Source organism: Lontra canadensis, unplaced genomic scaffold, assembly GCF_010015895.1.
Source record: "Lontra canadensis isolate GAN:19392208 unplaced genomic scaffold, GSC_riverotter_1.0 scaffold34, whole genome shotgun sequence".
NCBI classification, from domain to species: Eukaryota; Metazoa; Chordata; class Mammalia; order Carnivora; family Mustelidae; genus Lontra; species Lontra canadensis.
In genome coordinates this window covers 16,558,460-16,578,652 of record NW_022631028.1, presented here as the reverse complement: position 1 = coordinate 16,578,652, position 20,193 = coordinate 16,558,460, and the positions used below count along the sequence as shown (strand labels likewise).

Here is a 20,193-nt window from a genome sequence, read left to right as displayed (position 1 = left end):
CAATTTTATGAGTCTAGTATTATCCTGATACCAAAAAGTAGTTTACAATATTCAAAAAATGTGGATACACTCCTAAACAAGTATAATGACATAGGACAGTAACAGGCACCAAGAGTATGGATAGCTAGAAAATACATACCAATCTACATAAGTTCTATAAACTCATGGATTTGTTTGTGATTTGGGGACAATAACCCTTGACTAAGGGAGATCTATTATTTGCTGAATGATCTAGCTCATCAATTTTGTTCAACCAAATGCTGGTGTGTAGAAGGTAGGGGAGTGGCGGAATACTAACCCACACCCCCATCAGGAGATTACTGGTGGTAAACCCACCAATGTTCTCTCATAACCCAGTAAACATTTATTCAAACCTAAAATTTTCAAAATACAACGACCACAGTTCCACACATACAGCTGCATCCCTCACTCTGTCTTTTCTTACTGTACCCTTGGATTAGTTTTAAGAAGTCTGGAAACCTGCTCTAACACTTACTAAATAGAGAATTAAGGACAAGATTAGAAGATCAGTCTGTGTTGGAATTTAGCCATGACTTTTAGTTCCTTCCTGATGAACCAACCAGAGAACATTATTTTAAAAACTGTTGTGCCTAGTCCCTAAAGTGAAGAAAACAAGCTAATCACATATCGTATAGGAAGATGCCATGGACCACTGCTACCTCTGAAAAAATACAACTAGGAGGTCCACTGGGAGCCGTGCAAGCTTTGTATCACATATTGCCCTAATTTCTTTGAGACACAGGACACCCTGCAGGAATTGAATTGACTCATTCAGAATTCCCAGGTCCAACATCATCCATTAACTACTTTTGCTTCCCGTTCAGCTCCATTTCTTTAAAAGAATTTATACAGAGGTTTTTCTGGGCTATTAAAAAATCTAACTGGTGATGAACATTTTATATAATTTTCTCAGTCTACTTCATTCTACTTCCGAGACAATAAACTTCACTGCTCACTGAAACTGTAAGAGCCATCAGTGGCTATTTAGATCTCCAATTAAATAAATGTCAGAGACATTACTGAGAAGTTACCAGAAAAGTGTCTCCTAGTTTAGAATTTAACCCATAACTTCTACTGCTACTAAGAACTTTTAAATATTAGAATGAAAAAGCCTCCAAATGTAATAATGTAATATCCAAGGATTATAGCATATCATGCCAGACTACAGTGTATTCATAACCTCTTATCAGATCTCTTTCCCAACTAGAAGATAAATGAAGTTCTTGAAACCCTGCTCCACAGGTCTATCATAAAACAGCAATACTCTCTTCCTTATCTTTTAAAAAAAAGACCAGCCCAGGCATCCCTGAGAGAAGTAGTGGAAGAAAATATTTATAAATACAATTCTGACATCAGACTCTGGAGAAAACTAACTTTGGCACCTATCATTAGAATACACTAAAATCTGGATTTTACTTCTTTGTCCTTTATCTCCAACTTGGAACCTTTTCCTGCCTCTCCTTTATCTGCAACCTTATCTCCTCCACTAGTAACATCATGTGGATTGCTTAGTGCTTTTCCCCACTGTAAAACCTTCAGTAACACTGCTTGTATTTTAAAATATTAAAGTTACTAATTCCCTAAAAACATTTTAAACCAGAATGCATCAAGTCTTTTAGCTATCTGTTTACTTATGTATCAACAGAGACATCTCTGCTTCTACAGTTATCAGTTTGGCAGTACAGCATAGTCTGAATACATTTTCTCTTTCAGAATCTGTTTTTCACCCCCTGGCTCTCTCTGGGTGTCCGTGAAGAAACACCAACCATTGTAAAGCTACTCCATTAGCCCAGTCAGTGTTACCAGCACTGCTTCATATTGAAACACAGCTCTCAAATGATGGGCAGTCATGAAATACTGAGTCATTGTACAGTGCTCAGGTTCCAAATTGCGGTGTCTTCTAAATGCTACCATCATTTTTTATTCAGTAGCTGTCTACAAACCCACTTACTACCATCAGGTGGGGAGCTTGGCAAGGAGTTTGAAGTACAGAAGTTAGAAGTTAGTATAAGGAGTTAGAAGTACAGGAAGAGGGGTGCCTGGGTGGCTCAGTGGGTTAAGGCCTCTGCCTTCAGCTCGGGTCATGATCCCAGGGTCCTGGGATCGAGCCCCACATCGGGCTCTCTGCTCAGCGGGGAGCCTGCTTCCTCCTCTCTCTCTGCCTGCCTCTCTGCCTACTTGTGATCTCTGTCAAATAAATAAATAAAATCTTTAAAAAAAAAAAAGTACAGGAAGAGGCTGGAGTGACAAGGATGTTTTTATACAATACTCCAGCTATAATGTGGTTCCTGCATCAAGAATACATCATTGTTTTTAGTTAAGCCATATGTCACTGACTTAACACCATTAATAACAACAGTAATGATGATAATAGCAACATGATACCATTCACCTTACCTGCCTCATTTTACAGAAAAGGAAACTTGATATCAAGATCACAAGGTCACACACAGAGCAGCAAAACTGGGATTTGAACCCAGGTCTGAATTTCAAAACCCTAATGTTACTTTCTACTTGAGCATAATTCTTCAGGCATTTGAAAGTTATGTCAATAAATAAGTCAAGGCCATTACTCTTATAGACGCTTCAAGTCTACGTTAGGTTGCTCAACCACAGGGACAACAAAATACAAACTCAATCATCAACTGAAAGATTATAAATTGATGCTATACTAAGCATACATAGTAAAATACCAATTTAGGCCAATCACAATCTCTTCCACCAAACCAAAACTAGTAACTACAACCAAAGTTACCAAAAGGAAGACAAACCAAATAGACCAGCAAATTTTTCAGTATTTGCCCCAAACATCCTAGCACATCTATAATGGATTATGGCAAAGGATAGTCTAGAATTTCAGCTTCTCTCTCACAATGACAGAACTCTCATCAAGAATAAGAAATTGGGGGGCGCCTGGGTGGCTCAGTGGGTTAAGCTGCTGCCTTCGGCTCAGGTCATGATCTCAGGGTCCTGGGATCGAGTCCCGCATCGGGCTCTCTGCTCAGCAGGGAGCCTGCTTCTCTCTCTCTCTGCCTGCCTGTCTACTTGTGATCTCTCTCTGTCAAATCAATAAATAAAATCTTAAAAAAAAAAATAAAATAAAATAAAATAAATTAAAAAATAAAAATTAAAAAAAAAAGAATAAGAAATTGGTCCCTAATGGCCAGCATACCTCCATCCTGGAACTCAGAAACTTTTCAACCCCCTCTGAAAATGAATCCCTACTCAGTACTTACTTGAGGGCTGAGAGAAGATCCATTTCATCTGTCATCTAACTGGTACACATACTCCTGCCCTAATCCCCAAATATTACATCAACCATACTGGTAATTATCAACTATGGAGCATTTATGCCAGGCACTATTTTGCTGATTTATCTTACCTCACACCATGAGCCCATGGGACAACTATTCTCACTCCCGAATCACCAATGAAGAAACTGAAACTTTGAGGGGGTCACAAAGCTCAACAGGTCTAGAATTCAAATTTAGGCATGTCTGACCCAATATATTTAAACATTACCCTACACTGCTTCACTCTATTAAGTCAATAATAACGAGCACCTCCTGAGTCAGGCATAGAGTTATGCTTAAGGGATACAAATAAGAAAGTTTGCAGTCTGAAAGTGAAGACAGATAAGATGATAATATATACAATTTTGAACAAAGTGCTATGAGAAGAGAACAGAGGGCAATTAACTTTGCCTTAGAGAAGAGTTAAGGCAAGACTCCACACACCTGGGGCGCCTGGGTGGCTCAGTGGGTTAAGCCTCTGCCTTTAGCTCAGGTCATGGTCCCAGGGTCCTGGGATTGAGCCCCGCATCGGGCTCTCTGCTCGGCAGGGAGCCTGCTTCCCCCTCTCCCTCTGCCTGCCTCTACCTGCTTGTGATCTCTGTCTGTCAAATAAATAAATAAAATCTTTAAAAAAATAAATAAAAATAAATTAAAAATAAAAATCTTTAAAAAAATTTAAAAAAAAAAGAAGACTCCACAGATCTGAGATCTAAACAATATATAAGGCAGTGCCATCTAAGGGAAAAGGAGCACCAGGAGATAATGTATTGTAGACAAAAGAAAAATGGCTTGGTATCTTGGGTATCCTCCATCATTAACAATCTAACATTTATTTCACAGCCTGATTTCTCCTTCTCCCCATAACCATCTTGCTAATTTTCATTGGCAAATTTAAGCCCAACTCCAAAGCCTGCCAAAAAATAAAAACAAACAAACAAAAAAACCTATACACACATACACTAAAATTTCCAAATGTTCCTAGGAAGAATAATATAGAGAAATATTTAAAACACTCAGTAAAATAGACTTAAAGTATTTGGCAATAAATTGCTAAAGAAAGCTAAAAATGGCTAAGGAACACCACAAGAGGTGATGTCCCATTTCCAAACTAGTCTCAGTCACAAGACTTGGAAGAGCTGTACTGTATCAAGTGGCAAAACAAGGTCCTAAAGGATTTGTCTGTAAACAAGGATTCATCATAGTTCACTTTGTAACGGAATAGTCACTTTGTAACGGAATAGAACATTCAGGCCAAGTTATAGTTGTATCCCAGCCCTATCTCAAAACTGTGTCACTTAACCTCTTTTTTCCTTTTATAAGCCAGTGAGTATCTACTTAACAAGGGGGCTAAAAGAATCATATAATGCTTTGTGTATGAATGCACTTCATAAAATAGTCAACTGTTCCACGAAAAAAAATAAATGAAAAGATTTTCATTGAACACCCCTTGTGTGTTGGAGATAGTAGAAAAGGATGACTAAGAAATAGTAGGATGGGGTCACCTGGGTGGCTTAGTGGATTAAAGTCTCTGCCTTCAGCTCAGGTCATTGTCTCAGAGTCCTGGGATGGAGCCCCACATTGGGCTCTCTGCTCAGTGGGGAGCCTGCTTCCCCCTCTCTCTCTGCCTGCCTCTCTGCCTACTTGTGATCTCTGTCTGACAAATGAGTAAATAAATCTTAAAAAAAAAAAAAAAGAAATAGTAGGATGTATAGCAACATTATAATAACTATCCTTAAGTATAACATAGTATAGAGGCTCCTGGATGGTTCAGTTAGTTAAGCATCTGACTGCTAATTTCAGCTTGGGTTATGATCTCAGTGTTGTGAGATCAAGGCCCATGTCAGACTACACACTTGGCATGGAGTCAGCCTGTCCCTTTCCCTCTGCTCCTAAATGAATCTCTTAGCAAATATCAAACAACCTAAGTGGGATAAGGAGACTGGGGATCACAATTTCTTTTCAATCACACAGTAAAATAATCAGTAATGGAAACCAAAAAGAGAGAAAAATACTCTAATACTATCCACGTGTTTACCCAGTACCTAAGAAAAATCACAACTTAAATCCCAAGAGATCAGATATCCTTTATGTTTAAAGCACAACAAATTACACATACCAACTTTTCTCTTCAGTAGAAAGACAGTACGCAAAACTAAGCCAGACATTTTCCAGGGATAGAAACATTCCCCTCCAAATTAAATAGTGAAGGCTTCCAAGCCTACAAGAGCCTGAGCCACTTTGAATATACAGCCTTCATTCAGCTGCTTGGAGGGCCTGTGGATTAGGCCCTCTTCTGGACAGCCTGCAATATGGGCACAGACTCATGTACACAGGCACCATAAACAAATCAAGATACCCCAAATGCAGTTCTGGAGGAGTGGAGAACATTCTGTAACGTTTCCAAAGTAGTCATCAGCAGGGTAGGGTAACTGACACAAATCACAGGAGAAAGTATTCTACAAGATTATTTTGAAGAGAAACTCAACTACTTCCTAAGTTTCCTACTACTAAGATAAAGATACAAATAGAAATGTTAATTCTCAGTTTTAGTCCCACCATATCTAAAAATAATAGCATGAATGCACTTCCCATATATAAATTCCCTTTATATCATAATCATATAATACATTTTATACTCAACTCATACCTATCTCTTCTAAACTCATTCCCCCTCCTCCACCCCATATTCACTACTTGATCAAACAACCATATTCCCCAACATTCACTGAACTCCTTAAAAAAGTCTCTGACAACAAATCCCCCTTTGCCCTACACATCTGGTTCAACCACTAAACTGCACCCACTGGCAGCCCCTGGGTGGCTCAGTAGTTAAGTGTCTGCCTTGGGCTCGGGTCACAGTCCCAGGGTAGAGGGATGAAGCCCTGCATTGGGCTCCCCGCTCGGTGGGAAGCTTGCTTCTCCCTCTCCCACTCCCCCTGCTTGTGCTCCCTCTCTCGCTGTGTCTCCCTCTATCAAACAAATAAATAAAATCTTAAAAAAAAATTTTTAATTGCACCCATTCTATTTCCATAATAAAGCTATCTTTTCCTTACTCCTTAACTCAGTATCTCTCAATCAGATCTTTGTAATAGCCTTGTGACCAAGCTCCTTTTCACTGGTCTCTTTATTGATAACTAAATTCATCCTCTGAAAAACAGGTCTAACTTCATTCCCTCAAACAAAAATCTTCAATGGCTCCCCATGCATACTGATTTACTTTTGCAGTCTTTTGTTTTCTCCCTTATGCAAGTTACATGTAATACAACAAATTTCTTTCCCTCCATTGTGTCCTTCCTACTCCCACTGTTCCTTCTTGAACATCTTTTCTTCCCTCCATAATACTGGAAGCTGCACAAGGGAAGGAACCATGTCTGTTTTGTTCCTCACTATATCTATGCCACCTAGAACACTATATCAAATACTCACTGAATAAATGAAAACCACTCTACTCTCAAAGTTCACTTAAGGGCACCTGGGTGGCTCAGTTGGTTAAGTCATCTGCCTTTGGCTCAGGTCATCATCTAAGGTTCCTGGGATCAAGCGCATAGGGTCTTTGCTCAGCTGGGAGTCTGTTTCTCCCTCTCGCTTTCCCTTTGTGCTTTCTCTTTCTCTCTCAAATAAATAAAATCTTAAAAAAAAAAAAAAGTAGTTCACTTTAGTGGCCATTCCCACCAAGATCCCACTAAACCGCCTTTCTAAAATACCTGCAATGTCTTAGTCAAGTGAGGGTAGCATTTTGTGCCAATCTTAAGGCACTTAGTATTTGTATCCTATACATACATGGCTAATATGAAGCACATATTCTACCACAAACAACTTTGTCTGGTACATTTATGAACCATCTATCACAAAAGCTTGTACACAGTTTAAGTATACATAAATACACTTTGTTGTTATATTCATTCATTCACTCATTATTTACAGAGCTTATTACATGCGGGGCATAGTGCTTTGCACTAAAATACAGTATTGAAAAAAGGACAAAGCTCTGCCCCTATGGAACTTACATTCATAATAAAGACAAAGGTAATAAACAAGTGAATTTCTTAAGGTAGCAAGTACAGTGAAAATTACAGTGGAGGTGGTGTGATCAATCCTAACTTGGGAAGACACATGCAAGAGACAGGATGAAAGAAGTATGTAAAGGTTAAAACTGGTCAAACTGGCCCACATTCAGATACGCTGAAGAAAATGACAAAAACAAAGTTTTGGGCACAAACATTTTAATCACTCAGTAATGGAAAATAATGCCTGCGACCAAAATATACATATGCTGATTAATTAAAGCCTACTAACATCCATTTCATTTAACTTTTTTTGGAAAAAGATAGAGGTTGGTTCCCTGGATTGAGAAGAAGGGGATCAAAAGTTCCATCTTGGGGCTCCTGGATGGCTCAGTAGGTTAAGCATCTGCCTTCAGCTTGGGTCACAATCCCAGGGTCCTGGGATTGAAGCCCCATATCGCAGCAGAGAGTCTGCTTCTCTGCTCCTCCCTGCTCCTGGCTCATGCTCACTCTCTCTCTCAGATGAATAAAATCTTAATAAATAAAATTTAAAAAGTAAATAAAAGTTCCATCTTGAACTTACTGAACTTGAGTTGCCTTTTAGCCATCAAAGTAGGTAAGTCAAACAGACTACATGAAGTCACTCAGAAGGTACAACATGATCCTGTCACGACTGCATATACTGTACATTATGCTAAGTAAAAAAAGTCAGAGAGAGAAAAACACTTACATGTGAAATCTTTAAAAAAACAAAAAAAAGTAGTACTCAGAGAACAGATTGATAGCTGCCAGAGGCAGGACGTACAGGATGGTGGCAGAAGAAATAGGTAAAGGGTACCAAAAGGTACAACTTCCAATTACAAAATAAATAAGAGGTAATGTACAGCATGGTGACTTTAGTTAATAATACTATACTGTATATTTCAAAGTTGCTAAGAAGTAAATCTTAATAGTTCTCATCAAGAGATTAAAAAAAATTATAACTATGCATGGTGATGGATGTTAACTAGACTGTGATGATCATTTTGCAATATATACAAATATGCAGTCATTATGTTATACACCTAAAATTAGTATCATACATTAATTATATCTCACTAACAAAAAAAAGCATATATTTTTGTATATTTAAAATGACAGAGAAAATGGGAAGTATATACAACTTAATATTAATAGTCATTAAATCCAAACGGTATTAAAAATGATTTTTTGTTTGCATATCTATATTTTTTTTATTCGACAGAGATCACAAGTAGGCAGGGGGGATATACTCTTTTTTAAAACAATATGGATTATGCTTACTCTTTTTAAGAAACAAATGTTTTAAGTTTTTAAATTCAGCCACTGAATGAAGAAAATAGTTAAGATCAAAATAAACCAAAAGCCAAGAGTGAAAACAGCTCGATTTTGGAGGCAGAAAAACTGGGTTTCTTCCATTTCCTAGTTTTTCCTCTGATAAGAACTATTTAAAAATAATGAAGTCCATATACTTGTATTCAAACTTTCTCCACAGAAAAACGTGCTGTCAAGAAAAAGTAGGTCTAGTGATCAATGTCTAAACCAGACCTTAGCCCACCTTCACAGAGGAAACTCTGACAAAAGCTCTTTCTGGTCTAGCCTGCATACAGTCTCAAGAGCCCACTCCTCATCTCAGAGAGATGGGCTACTACAAACACAGTATACTGCCTGTAGGGGCTTGCAAATTTATGGCTGTCAACAGTGATTAAACCTACTCTAATCTTAAATCTTGGTTTAAAAACTAAAACAAACAGGAAAATGGACACCAAAATTTGGGTCTTATCCAAATTTAAAATTACAATCCAAGCACACACTTGTACAGGTCACCTGAATTCTAGAGGGCAGGTAGTGCTGCCGAGGGCCACTCTTTTCTTCTTGGAGGGATCAGTCTACCTTTCTACCTTTTACTGTGAAGCGACGTTCTTAACTCTCATTCTTAACACTATGTATGCTTTGCATACTGAAATATGAAAATGGATATGTGGGTTCATAAAGACATTTTTCTTAATGTTATATTGTGAAAATAAGTCTATTCGAAAATATATTTGTGTACCTAGTATGTGTCAGGCACTGTTTCAGGGTACTGGAATATATCAGTGAACAAAGCAACAAAAAACCTTGCCCTCAAGAAGAGCACACTACAGTAATCTATCTAGCCGCTAACATTTATGAAGCACTTCCGTATTACTTGCCTTGTTTTGAACACTGTTCAGAATGTTTTACCAGTATTAACTCAAAACAACTCTTTGAGGTAGAAATTACTATTATTCCCATTTTACATGTAAGGAAACAGACACTAAGGAGTTAAAAACTTGCCAAAAATAAGACAAGTCAAAGAAGAAGAGTCAAGACTTGAACCTCAATAATCTGGCTCTCAGTTCCTAACCTCTATGCAATTTACCTCATGCAGCCACTAAAACATATTCCAAATAAACTCATTCATACCATGTTCATATGCCAACAAATTTAGGCTCAAAATATATTCTTAGAGTAATACTACTTAGGTAGAGCTAAAGTAATTATTATCAAGTAAATTTGTAAAAAGACATTTTTAGGATCATTTTGCCAATCATCATCCAAGTTTTTTTTTTTTTTAAATAACAAATGATTCTTTTTCTAACTCAGCTTAGATGGAAAAGCTTCAATTTTCAAGTAGAAATGTCACTACTTAGATACCTGAAACCTAAAATTATTTTGTCAGTATCACAATTTTTTAAAAATACAATATTCTTAAAGATGATTTTAAAATGAACCCTAAAGCTGTGTTTTTTTAAATATAAAAGAAATTTCCTTTTGGAATATGAAATAAGAATATTATTCTACTGTATGAAACTAGACAAACTGAAATCAGATCCAAATACAAGACCCAATGTCTAATTTAAGAAACTGTAACCTTTAAAAAAAAAAAATAGCACAACAGAATGTAAGCCTTGTGGTTTTGACTTTGAAGAAAGAAATTAATTCAAATTATCCCATTAGAGATTCCAATTTTGGTTTGTCACATCCCAGAAAAACTAAATGCCTTAAATTATCATTTAATTGTGAACATTCAGCAAATAGGTTAATAATTTTTTTCTTAGTTTTTTCCTATATGAGCACAAAAGACAAGAATCAACTTTTATAATTATAAATGATATTCAAGTTATTAATTTAAAAAATTCATATGCTATAGCCTCAAAAACAGTCTACCTGGCAAACATTCTTTTCCTTTTTTTTTTTTTTTTTTTTTAAGAGAGAGACAGGTGGTAGAATGGAAGGGCAGAGAGGGGGAGAGAGAGAAAATCTTAAACAGGCTCCAAACCCAGCATAGAGCCAGTAAGGACTGGATCTCATGACCCTGAGATCATGACCTGAGTCAAAATCAAAAGTCAGATGTTTAACCAACTGAGCTATCCAAGCATCCTTACTTGGCAAACTTTCTGAGATTCTGATATAGAAAAGAATATTTTCTAATACACCACCCCCACCCCTGGAAGAAAAGCAGCATCACACTATAAAAGGACAAGATTAGGTAAGGACTGCATGGAAATATGCCAGATTCCTGGAATACAAATCTTAATGCAATCCACCATTAAGTTTAAAACAAATCAGATCCAGATAGCTAAAGAGGATAAGCTGCATTTATATGACTTGCCTGCAAAATCCAATAAAAAAGAGAATTAAGAAAGGCATTATGTTCTCTATAGTCCCAGTCTTAGTAGTTGCTGAAACATAGATATGTCTTTAAACATTAAACAGAGGCAGAGCAATTACCTAATAGAACAGTTTAAAAATACTATTGGTTTACTTATCAACAAAACTAAGTATGTTTTGCCCTAAAAATAAGGAGCAAGTGCTTAGCTGATGTCCAACCTTATATATGAAATCTGTTAAGAGGACATTCTCAGGTAAGAGTGCATACTTTACTTTCTGAAAAGCAGTTTGGCTGTTTGACATGAAATATGTTCCTATCTTCTGACCTAGTGATGTAACTCTGGAACTCATCCTTAGGAAATACAGAACACACTGATGTAAAATAGCAAAACTCAAAATTACTCAAATGTCCAATAATGAGGAAATGATCAAATATATTATGGTACAGCCACAAGATATGCCATAACAATAAATTATAAAGGCATTAAAATGGTTTTACACACAGAAAAATATATACACCATAATTAAAACAAACTAGGTATCATCTCAAAACTTTTAAAAAGGTGTTTGGATATATCCATTAAAAAAAAAAGGAAGAATGAATGAATGAATGAATGAATGAATAAATAAATAGGGGCGGCGCCTGGGTGGCTCAGTTGGTTAAGTGTCTGCCTTTGGCTCAGCTCATGATATCAGGATCCTGGGCTTGAGCCTCCTGTATGCTTCTCCCTTGGCCTCTGCTTTTTCTCCCTTCCCCCCGCCACTCCTGCTCTCTCTCAAAATAAATATATAAATAAAAAAATTTTTTTAAATAATAATAAAGACAAAAAGTAAACACTTTGAAATATTGACGATAGGTAACGCTGGATGGTGAAGATAGGTTTCTTCTACTTTAGGGATGCCTGGGTGGCTCAGTCATTAAACATCTACCTTCAGCTCAGGGCATGATCCCCTGATCCTGGGATGAGCCCCGCATCCAGCTCCCTGCTTGGCAGGAAGCCTGCTTCTCCCTCTCTTACTCCCCCTGCTTGTGTTCCCTCTCTCACTGTGTCTCTCTCTGTCAAATAAATAAATAAAATCTTTTTAAAAAGAAAGTTTCCTCTACTTTATACTATCCTTTTCAAATTTCTACTAATGACCCTGTCTTATTTTGATAATCAGAAAAAAAAATCTAAAAATATTATTTAAGTAACTAGTTTTTATAGGAGCAATGCATTTTGTATCCATGTTCAGTGATAATCCACTTTATCTTTGAGAAGGTTAAAAAGAGCTTTAAGTTGTGAGATAGCTAAGTCAGTAATTTAAAATGGATTATTGCACTATAACAACTTCTTAATGAGAACATTTGACTTTTGATATTCTAGGTCTGCATGGAAAAAATAATGGGAATAGGGAAGAGGGTAAAGAACTTGGAAGAGAGGCTCCCTGGCAGGATGCCTCATGTGCTATAATTCCAAACGTGAATTTGAAGACCACCTCACTGGAAGGTTAGTTTCTACAATAAAATTACAAATGTACTAACCTGTAGACTTGAGCCACATTACAGTTTCTTTAAAAACTATTTTCCCCATTCTTACTCCAGAGTAATTAAGTAATAAACATTCTGATCAAACCCAGAATTATTTCTGCTTTTTAAAGAAAATAAACATAACTCAATAACTCAACAATGCCTATTAGCCAGTTATTTAAATGTCCAAACATAATATAATTTATATATACATCTTTATACTTTATATAATCATTCTTTCCCCTTAATTCATGTCCTCATATATACATAGAAAGATACACACACACAAACACACACACAAATAGTCCTCAAATGTTAATCAACATGCTTAAGATGCCTGGGTTTAAAATGTTATCTAGATTCATAACAAGAGTATATTTATGAACAAACATATTTTTTTAAAGTTTTTTTAAGATTAAAATCTTCTAATCCACAGCTCTATGATCCTAATCTCAGCTAGACTTCACAGAGGTAGACCAGAAAATTAGAAAGTGAACTAGCCCCTAGGTTCTAATTTTATCTCTGCTACTAGTTAGCTGTCTTACAAATTTCACTTACTTTTCAGGATTCTCCAGCTACACCTATTAAAAGGGAGTAAAATTAGACCACTTTAATTAAAGTTTCTACAAACTCTGAAAAACTGATTCTGGGACACCTAGGTGGCTCAATCGGTTGAGCATCTGACTCTTGGTTTTGCCTAAAGTCATAATCTCAGGGTCCTGGGACCCAGCCCCAGGGGAGCTTCACGCTCAGCAGGGAATCGGTTTTAAATTCTCTTCCTTTGCCCCTCCCCCAGCACAGGCTAAAGAGCCTGTGCTCTCCCCCCCCTCTCTAAAATAAACAATCTTAAAGAAAAAAAAAAAAAAGATTCTAGGTTCAAATTTCTACAATTGTTCCAAATATTTCCTTTTCCTAATTCTCAGCAGTAATAAACTTTTCCTTGGATTAACCAATTTTGTTTCAATACTTCAAAAAATGTAAACTTTTATACTATTCATTTCTAAAACACACTATATCTATAAAAGTTAGCCTATAACACTTTGGTAAATCCTATTAAATATTTCTTAGGAATTCCTGTAACCCATGTAAGAGTCTGTGCTAAAGATTACTCAACATACATTACACATATAGGACACATGATTTATTACACAATAACTGCCATAATACTTAGCAATAAGCAGTAATAGTTCATTCCCTAACGTTAATGACAAAATTAAAGACTAGAGTTTTTTAATGTTCAAAACAAAGACAACACTCTGTATGTTCAGGGTGTCTATGTAAAAATATTAGATAAAATCAAGCATCATTCCATTTTTCAAACAACAAGAATATGAATTTTAGGAATGAACCTCTCTGTTAATAAAATGCCTAATTTCAGAATGACCCAAACCGTACAAAATAATGCAGCTTCACAAACCTTTTGAGTGAGTTAAATGACATTTCTGAAATTTCTCTTAACTTTTAAAGCAGAAGATAAAGAAAGCCCCATTTTATGCAAAAAGTCAACTTTTACCAAAAGAAAACTGGCACTCACAAGGCTTTTCATACTGGGCAAGCTACTTTCTAAAGTGACACAAAGTACTCGAATCAAATTTGAGTCTACAAATCAAATATTTTATACAAAATACAAAGAATAGTTCAGTTAATTTTTTCAAATATAAGGCTAAATTTACTATTTTGGAAATATTGTTTTTATCTTAAAGTCTAAAAATTAATTTTTCCTTGTTCTCAATATATTCTTAAAAATCACAGATTTAAGTTAGAGTCTGGGTTGTTTTTTTTTTAAAGGTATGAAATTGGGGCGCCTGGGTGGCTCAGTGGGTTGAAGCCTCTGCCTTCGGCTCAGGTCATGATCCCGGGGTCCTGGGATTGAGCCCCACATCTGGCTCTCTGCTCAGCAGGGAGCCTGCTTCCTCCTCTATCTCTGCCTGCCTCTCTACCTACTTGTGATCTCTGCCTGTCAAATAAAGAAATAAAATACTTTTTAAAAAAGGTATGAAATTTACGGAGGTCTCTTATTTTTCAGCATCTTAAATGCTACAACCAACTACAGTCCAGATTTTTTTCTAACCCAAACCTACCCACATCATAATTCAAAATGAACTGTTTAATTAAAAAAAATAATGGAATCACCAGTTAGTTCACTTTGAAGTCAAAAGGTTTCCAGAAGCTCTGCTGTTAAAATAATCTAATACAATATTTTTTAATCGGGGGGGGTGTGCATGATGTGATTATTTGCTACAATCCACAAATCCACTATTGGAAGCCACATTTAGATAAATCAGTTTCAAGGAAGGAAATGACCCCAGCTAATGACCTTCTGAATATTGTTCAAAACACTGTGTCTGCATTAAAGAAGTGTATCTGCTACAAATAAGAGCACCACTTACCTAGTCCCTTCTATGGGGAGCATGGGGCCAGTCACTTAACATCCGTCATTTCATTTACTCCCCAGAACAACTCTTTAACAAACCTATTATCATCTCCATTTAATAGATAAGAAAGCAAGGACTGAAAGAGGATACAAAGCTGCTAAGTGGCAGAGCAGAATGCAAACCCACAGTTCCTTGACTTGAAAGTTCTTGTTCACATTAAGCTACACCATCTATGAAAAATACAGTAAGCATGATTTTCAGGCTTATGTCTTTACAAGCTCTTCAAAGATTTACTGAACTTTTTCAGGTTTCCCAAGCATAACTACTCTGCAACAAATACAACAATTAATTGTAGTAATACACCTACATGTACACTGTATATTAATTTAGTGTCGTCAAAAGGATAGGGTTCTAAGGAGACTCCAATTCTTTTTTTTTTTTTTAAGATTTTATTTATTTATTTGATAGAGAGCACAAGCAGGCAGAGTGAGTGGCAGGCACAGAGAGGAAGGGAAGCAGGCTCCCTGCTGAGCAGAGAGCCAGATGTGGGGCTCAATCCCAGGACCCCGGGATCATGACCTGAGCCGAAGGCAGAGGCTTTAACCCACTGAGCCACCCAGGCGCCCCAGGAGACTTCAATACTTATCTGAAGGGAAAACCAGAAAATTTACAATTAACTGAGATCTTATCTTTTCTGATGGTATAAAAACTCTAGTACAGGGGCACCTGGGTGGCTCAGACAGTTAAGCATCTGCCTTAGGCTCAGGTCATGATCCAAGGGTCTTGGGGTTGAGTCCCACATCAGGCTCCCTGCTCATCCAGAGTCTGCTTCTCCCTCTCCCCCTACCCCTACCTCTACCTCTACCCCCTGCTTGTGCTCGCTCTTTCTCACATGCTCTCAAATAAATATTTAAAATAAGTAAAAGCTCTAGTATGGGTATTTAGCTAAAATTTTTTTAATTAGTTTTAGTGCTATCATATACTTTCCATTCAACCTGTTGCAAAGATAGTTATCTCAAGCCAAAAACAAACAAAAACATATCACAAAAGGAGCCAAACAAGTAGATAAATTTTCTTTTATACTTATATGCAATGTTCCTCAAAGGAAGTCTGGATCTCTGCTAATGTTTTTCTTCAAGTCTTACTCACTCTGCTGCTCCATTACTGCAGGACTAAGAGTCACACGTTACCTATTTTCTCCCACAAAGGAGCTGTGTTTGAATCATTCCTGTAACCAAACCAGTTGGGCAACTAGTCTATTAAATAAGGATTCCAACCATTACCTAAAAGATTGGAAGAACTGCTGCCATCTCTCTTAGAATAGTTCTAAAGCTTATCCCTGACAAGTACAAGCACCTATCAGCTAAAAGTGAGTCACATCAACTCCCCGCCTCTAAATTAAGATTGAAGAGAATCTTTTCCTCTCTATTCCTTCCCCAGCTAACCACCCAAGCAAAATTTAATAATCATCCTTCCACTCAATCACTGCTGAATAAACACCACATTGTATACAGGTTCCCAGGACAATTTCCCCGCTAGACACCCATTTCCTGGGCCTGGAACAGACTATGTTCCTGCCCAGTCTCTTGCCCACCCTCCCTTTCAAGGAAGAATCACCCTCATAAAAGATCTTCCTTTTTCAAGGAAGCTGAGTGACTACAGATCCATCTTTTCCGACTACTGGCTCTGAAAAAGCAGAAACCCCTAACTGCCTGGCTAAATAAATGCTGCGGGCTACAGCGAACTGGCTGGAAGGGTTTCTCCCCAGTTTCTACCAGCGAGACCAGCAGCAATAAACTTGATTCCCCGCCCCCCACAGGGGAACGACTGAAACCTAGTAACTAAATTACAGGGAACATACTGCCCACGGAATTCGGGAAGGAGCCCACACAGGTCTCCTGCTTTCCTCACGATGGGGCTCTCGGTCCGGACTGGCTACTTGAGGGACGCTCTGGAGTCTCACGCGTCCTCACGGGACCGACGGACAGCTTGCCAAATCCCACCCTTCGGGGAACTGACAGGCGTTAACCCTGCAGGTGCCCCCCACAGACCAAACCCGAAGGAAACCCAATCCTTAAAAACGCGACCAGGCCAATTTTACCCCTTCCAAGCTCCGGCCGCGCTGAAGACCTAGCTTTCTGTAGAAGGTGACCAAATAGAATTAACCCTTCGACTGCCGATCCAGCGCTACCCCTCGGTCACCAACACGCGGGAACTCCAAACCTCGGCCCCCGCGGAGGTGACAGGAACGGCTTGCCTCCTCCCCTCGTCCCACTCTCATCAGCCCCATCGCGCCGAGGGCAGCCCCGGCCCGGGCCTTCGGGCAACAGCCGGGCGGGACTCGCGGGCTGCGGCGCCCCGGGCGGGTGAGCGGGCGGCACTCACCGCGATGACATTGACGAAGGTGGTCTTGCCGGAGTACTGCAGCCCCACCAGCGTCAGCTCCATCTCCTCCTTCCAGAAGAGCGAGCGAAACCAGTCCAGCAGGCGGGAGATGAGCGCCAACATGATGGCGGCCGGGAGGGAGAACGGACCGGAGGGCGGGAGGACGGCAGCAGCGACGGCACCCACACAAGCGGGCCTCAGCCCCGACCCCTCAACGGCTCCTCGGGGCCGCGGCGCACCACTGGCGGACACAGGCGGGCGGCGGCGGCCGAAGCCAGGAAGCCGAGCGGGTCATATGACTCGCCCTACCCCACACGCTCGTCCGCGCGCCACCACCGGCACACACGGCAAGAGCGACGTGGCCTGCCCAGCCAGGCGCGTCTGCCGCCTGCAGCGCCACCTGCTGGAGCCTCCCTTCAGCACCGGGGCCGGGGAGCTGCCCTTGGGCTCCTACCACCCCTCCCTTACTCATTAACGTTGGTTAGCTAGCTCATCGTTCTTTCTACAATTGTTTATTGACAGTCGACTCTATGCGGCAAATCTTCAAGACTCTGGGAGATTGAGCATGGAATAAAAATCCCTTCCTACATTTTTGGTAATAGCAAAAGCAGGGGAGCCACAAATGTTTATCAAGCAGAAACGGATTTAAAAAATCAGTGTGGCCCCAAAAGGGAATATTATGCAGCTATAAAAACAAATGAGGAAATTCTGTATGAACTGATATGAAATGATGTCCTGGAAATGTTTTCAAGGACTGTAAATGCTCTGTACATATAGACAAGTATGTATTGTATTTGCAAAAAGAAATCCTAGAAGACCAATGAAAACGGTTTCTTATAGGCTAGAAGAAACTGGATGGCCAGAGACAGGAATGGGAATGAGACTTCTCTAGGTATCTTTTTGTTTGTTTATTTGTTTGTTTGTTTGTTTTTTAAAGATTTTATTTATTTGACAGAGATCACAAGTCGGCCGAGAGGCAGGCAGAGAGAGGAAGGGAAGTAGGCTCCCTGCTGAGCAGAGAGCCCAATGCTGGGCTCAATCCCAGGACCCCAGGATCATGACCTGAGCCGAAGGCAGAGGCTTTAAACCGCTGAGCCACCCAGGCACTCCACAAATAAATAAAATATTTTTTTAAAAAGTTTTTTTTTTAAGTGAACTTTGGTAGTTCCATGAAGAATTAGCTATGGAAAGGCATTATGGGTTGAATTGTGTCCCACCAGAAGATATGTTGGAATCCTAGCCCCCAATACCTCCGAATGTGAGGCCATTGCAGACATAATCAGTGAAGATGGTCATACTGGAGTAGAGTGGGCTTTTAATCCAAACCAACTGGTGTCCTTATAAGAGTAGCAGAAGATACACAGTCACAGGAGAGAAGACCATGTGATGATAGAGGCAGCAAGCCACAGAGAGCTAATGATGAGGGAGCAGAAGGCAAAGCACAAGCTGACACCTGCAACCTCCCCCCACCCGCCCACTCCTGGGTGGGACTTGTATAATATTCTTCCAGGAAGCTCCCAACTAAATGCTAATATACCTCGCTAGAGGGGAAAACAACCTTAACTTGACAATGGCAAGACCTCTGGTATCTGGTAGGTATCTTGCAAGTTGGGCCCCTTTAGCATATGAAACTACTTTTGAAACCTCCCTTTTCCCTACTTCCCCCAAGTCCGGAGTATATAATCAGCCACTTCTCAAGGCCCCTGGAGCAGTCCCTCTTTCTGCTGAGGGATTCTGTCCTGTGCTTTAATAAAACCACTGTTTTGCACCAAATATGTCTCAATTCTTTCTTGGTGGTGGGTTCCGGACCTCACTGCACCAAACCTCACCTATATTCCAAAACCACATCACAAGTGGAGAGGCACAGGACAGAGTCTCTCTTACAGCTTCTGAAAGAACCAACCTGGCCAACATCTTGATCTTGGACTTGTAGCCTCCAGAACTGTGAGACAAACTGATTTTTAGCCATCCAATGTGTGGTTCGTTCTTACAGCAGCCCTAGCAAGCTAATGCAGAGAGAAAGAATAGAAGCAGTGAGATGGTTAGGAAGCTCTTCTGTTAGTTTAAGGGAGCGATGATGGTGGCTGGAACCATGACGTTGTAGTAGGTACTTACTACAAGTAGGTACTTAAGTGCTGGCCTTTGCAGAGCTTTCATTCTGGTGGGAAGGACAATGAACCAATAAACACTAATTTTAAAATGAGAAATTGAACATTTTTCAACCTTTACAATTGTAATTCTCTTCACCTCTAATACTATTCAATGAAAAAGTCATTCTTACCCTCTAATTCTAGTTTCCCTTAAAAAAAAAAATGGATAATTGGGTGCCTGGGTAGCTCAGTGGGTTAAGCCTCTGCCTTCCGCTCAGGTCATCATCTCAGGGTCCTGGGATCGAGTCCTGCATCGGGCTCTCTGCTCAGCTACCCCTGCCTCTCTGCCTACTTGTGATCTCTCTCTCTGTGTCAAATAACTAAAATCTTAAAAAAATAAATAAATAAAAATTAAAAATAAGAACCTCTTAAGTCTATCTTTAAAAAAAAAAAAAAGCTGGAGGGGCACCTGGGTGACTCAGTGGGTTAAGCCTCTGCCTTTGGCTCAGGTCATGATCCCAGGGTCCTGGGATCCAGCCCCACATCCGGCTCTCCGCTCAGCAGGGAGCCTGCTTCCCTTCCTCTCTCTCTCTGCCTGCCTCTCTGCCTACTTGTGATCTCTGTCAAATAAATAAATGAAATCTTTTTTAAAAAGCTGGAATATTTTTTGTCTTATAAGCACAATATTATGGTTGTAAAATATCTAACACAGATACATGACAAGAAAAAGTTAATCTATCTTGACATCCTCAATTCCCTCATCTTTGAAGTAACCCATTTTAACAGTTTACTCTTTTTATCAAATAAACACATATACACATATGTGTGATAGTTTTCTTTTATATACAAAAATGGAAACATGTAGAT

At 39.1% G+C, this 20,193-nt stretch overlaps 1 protein-coding gene across 1 annotated transcript in view; it reads right to left on the bottom strand.

Moving 5' to 3' along the window:
- Positions 1-17,550, bottom strand: part of ARL8B (ADP ribosylation factor like GTPase 8B) — a 47,331-nt gene extending 29,781 nt beyond the window's left edge. The window contains 2 exon segments of the mRNA XM_032867452.1: positions 17,237-17,410; positions 17,412-17,550. Of these exon segments, the coding sequence (XP_032723343.1) occupies positions 17,237-17,410; positions 17,412-17,531 (294 nt within the window). The 5' untranslated portion in view covers positions 17,532-17,550.
- Positions 17,551-20,193: the final 2,643 nt, after the last annotated feature.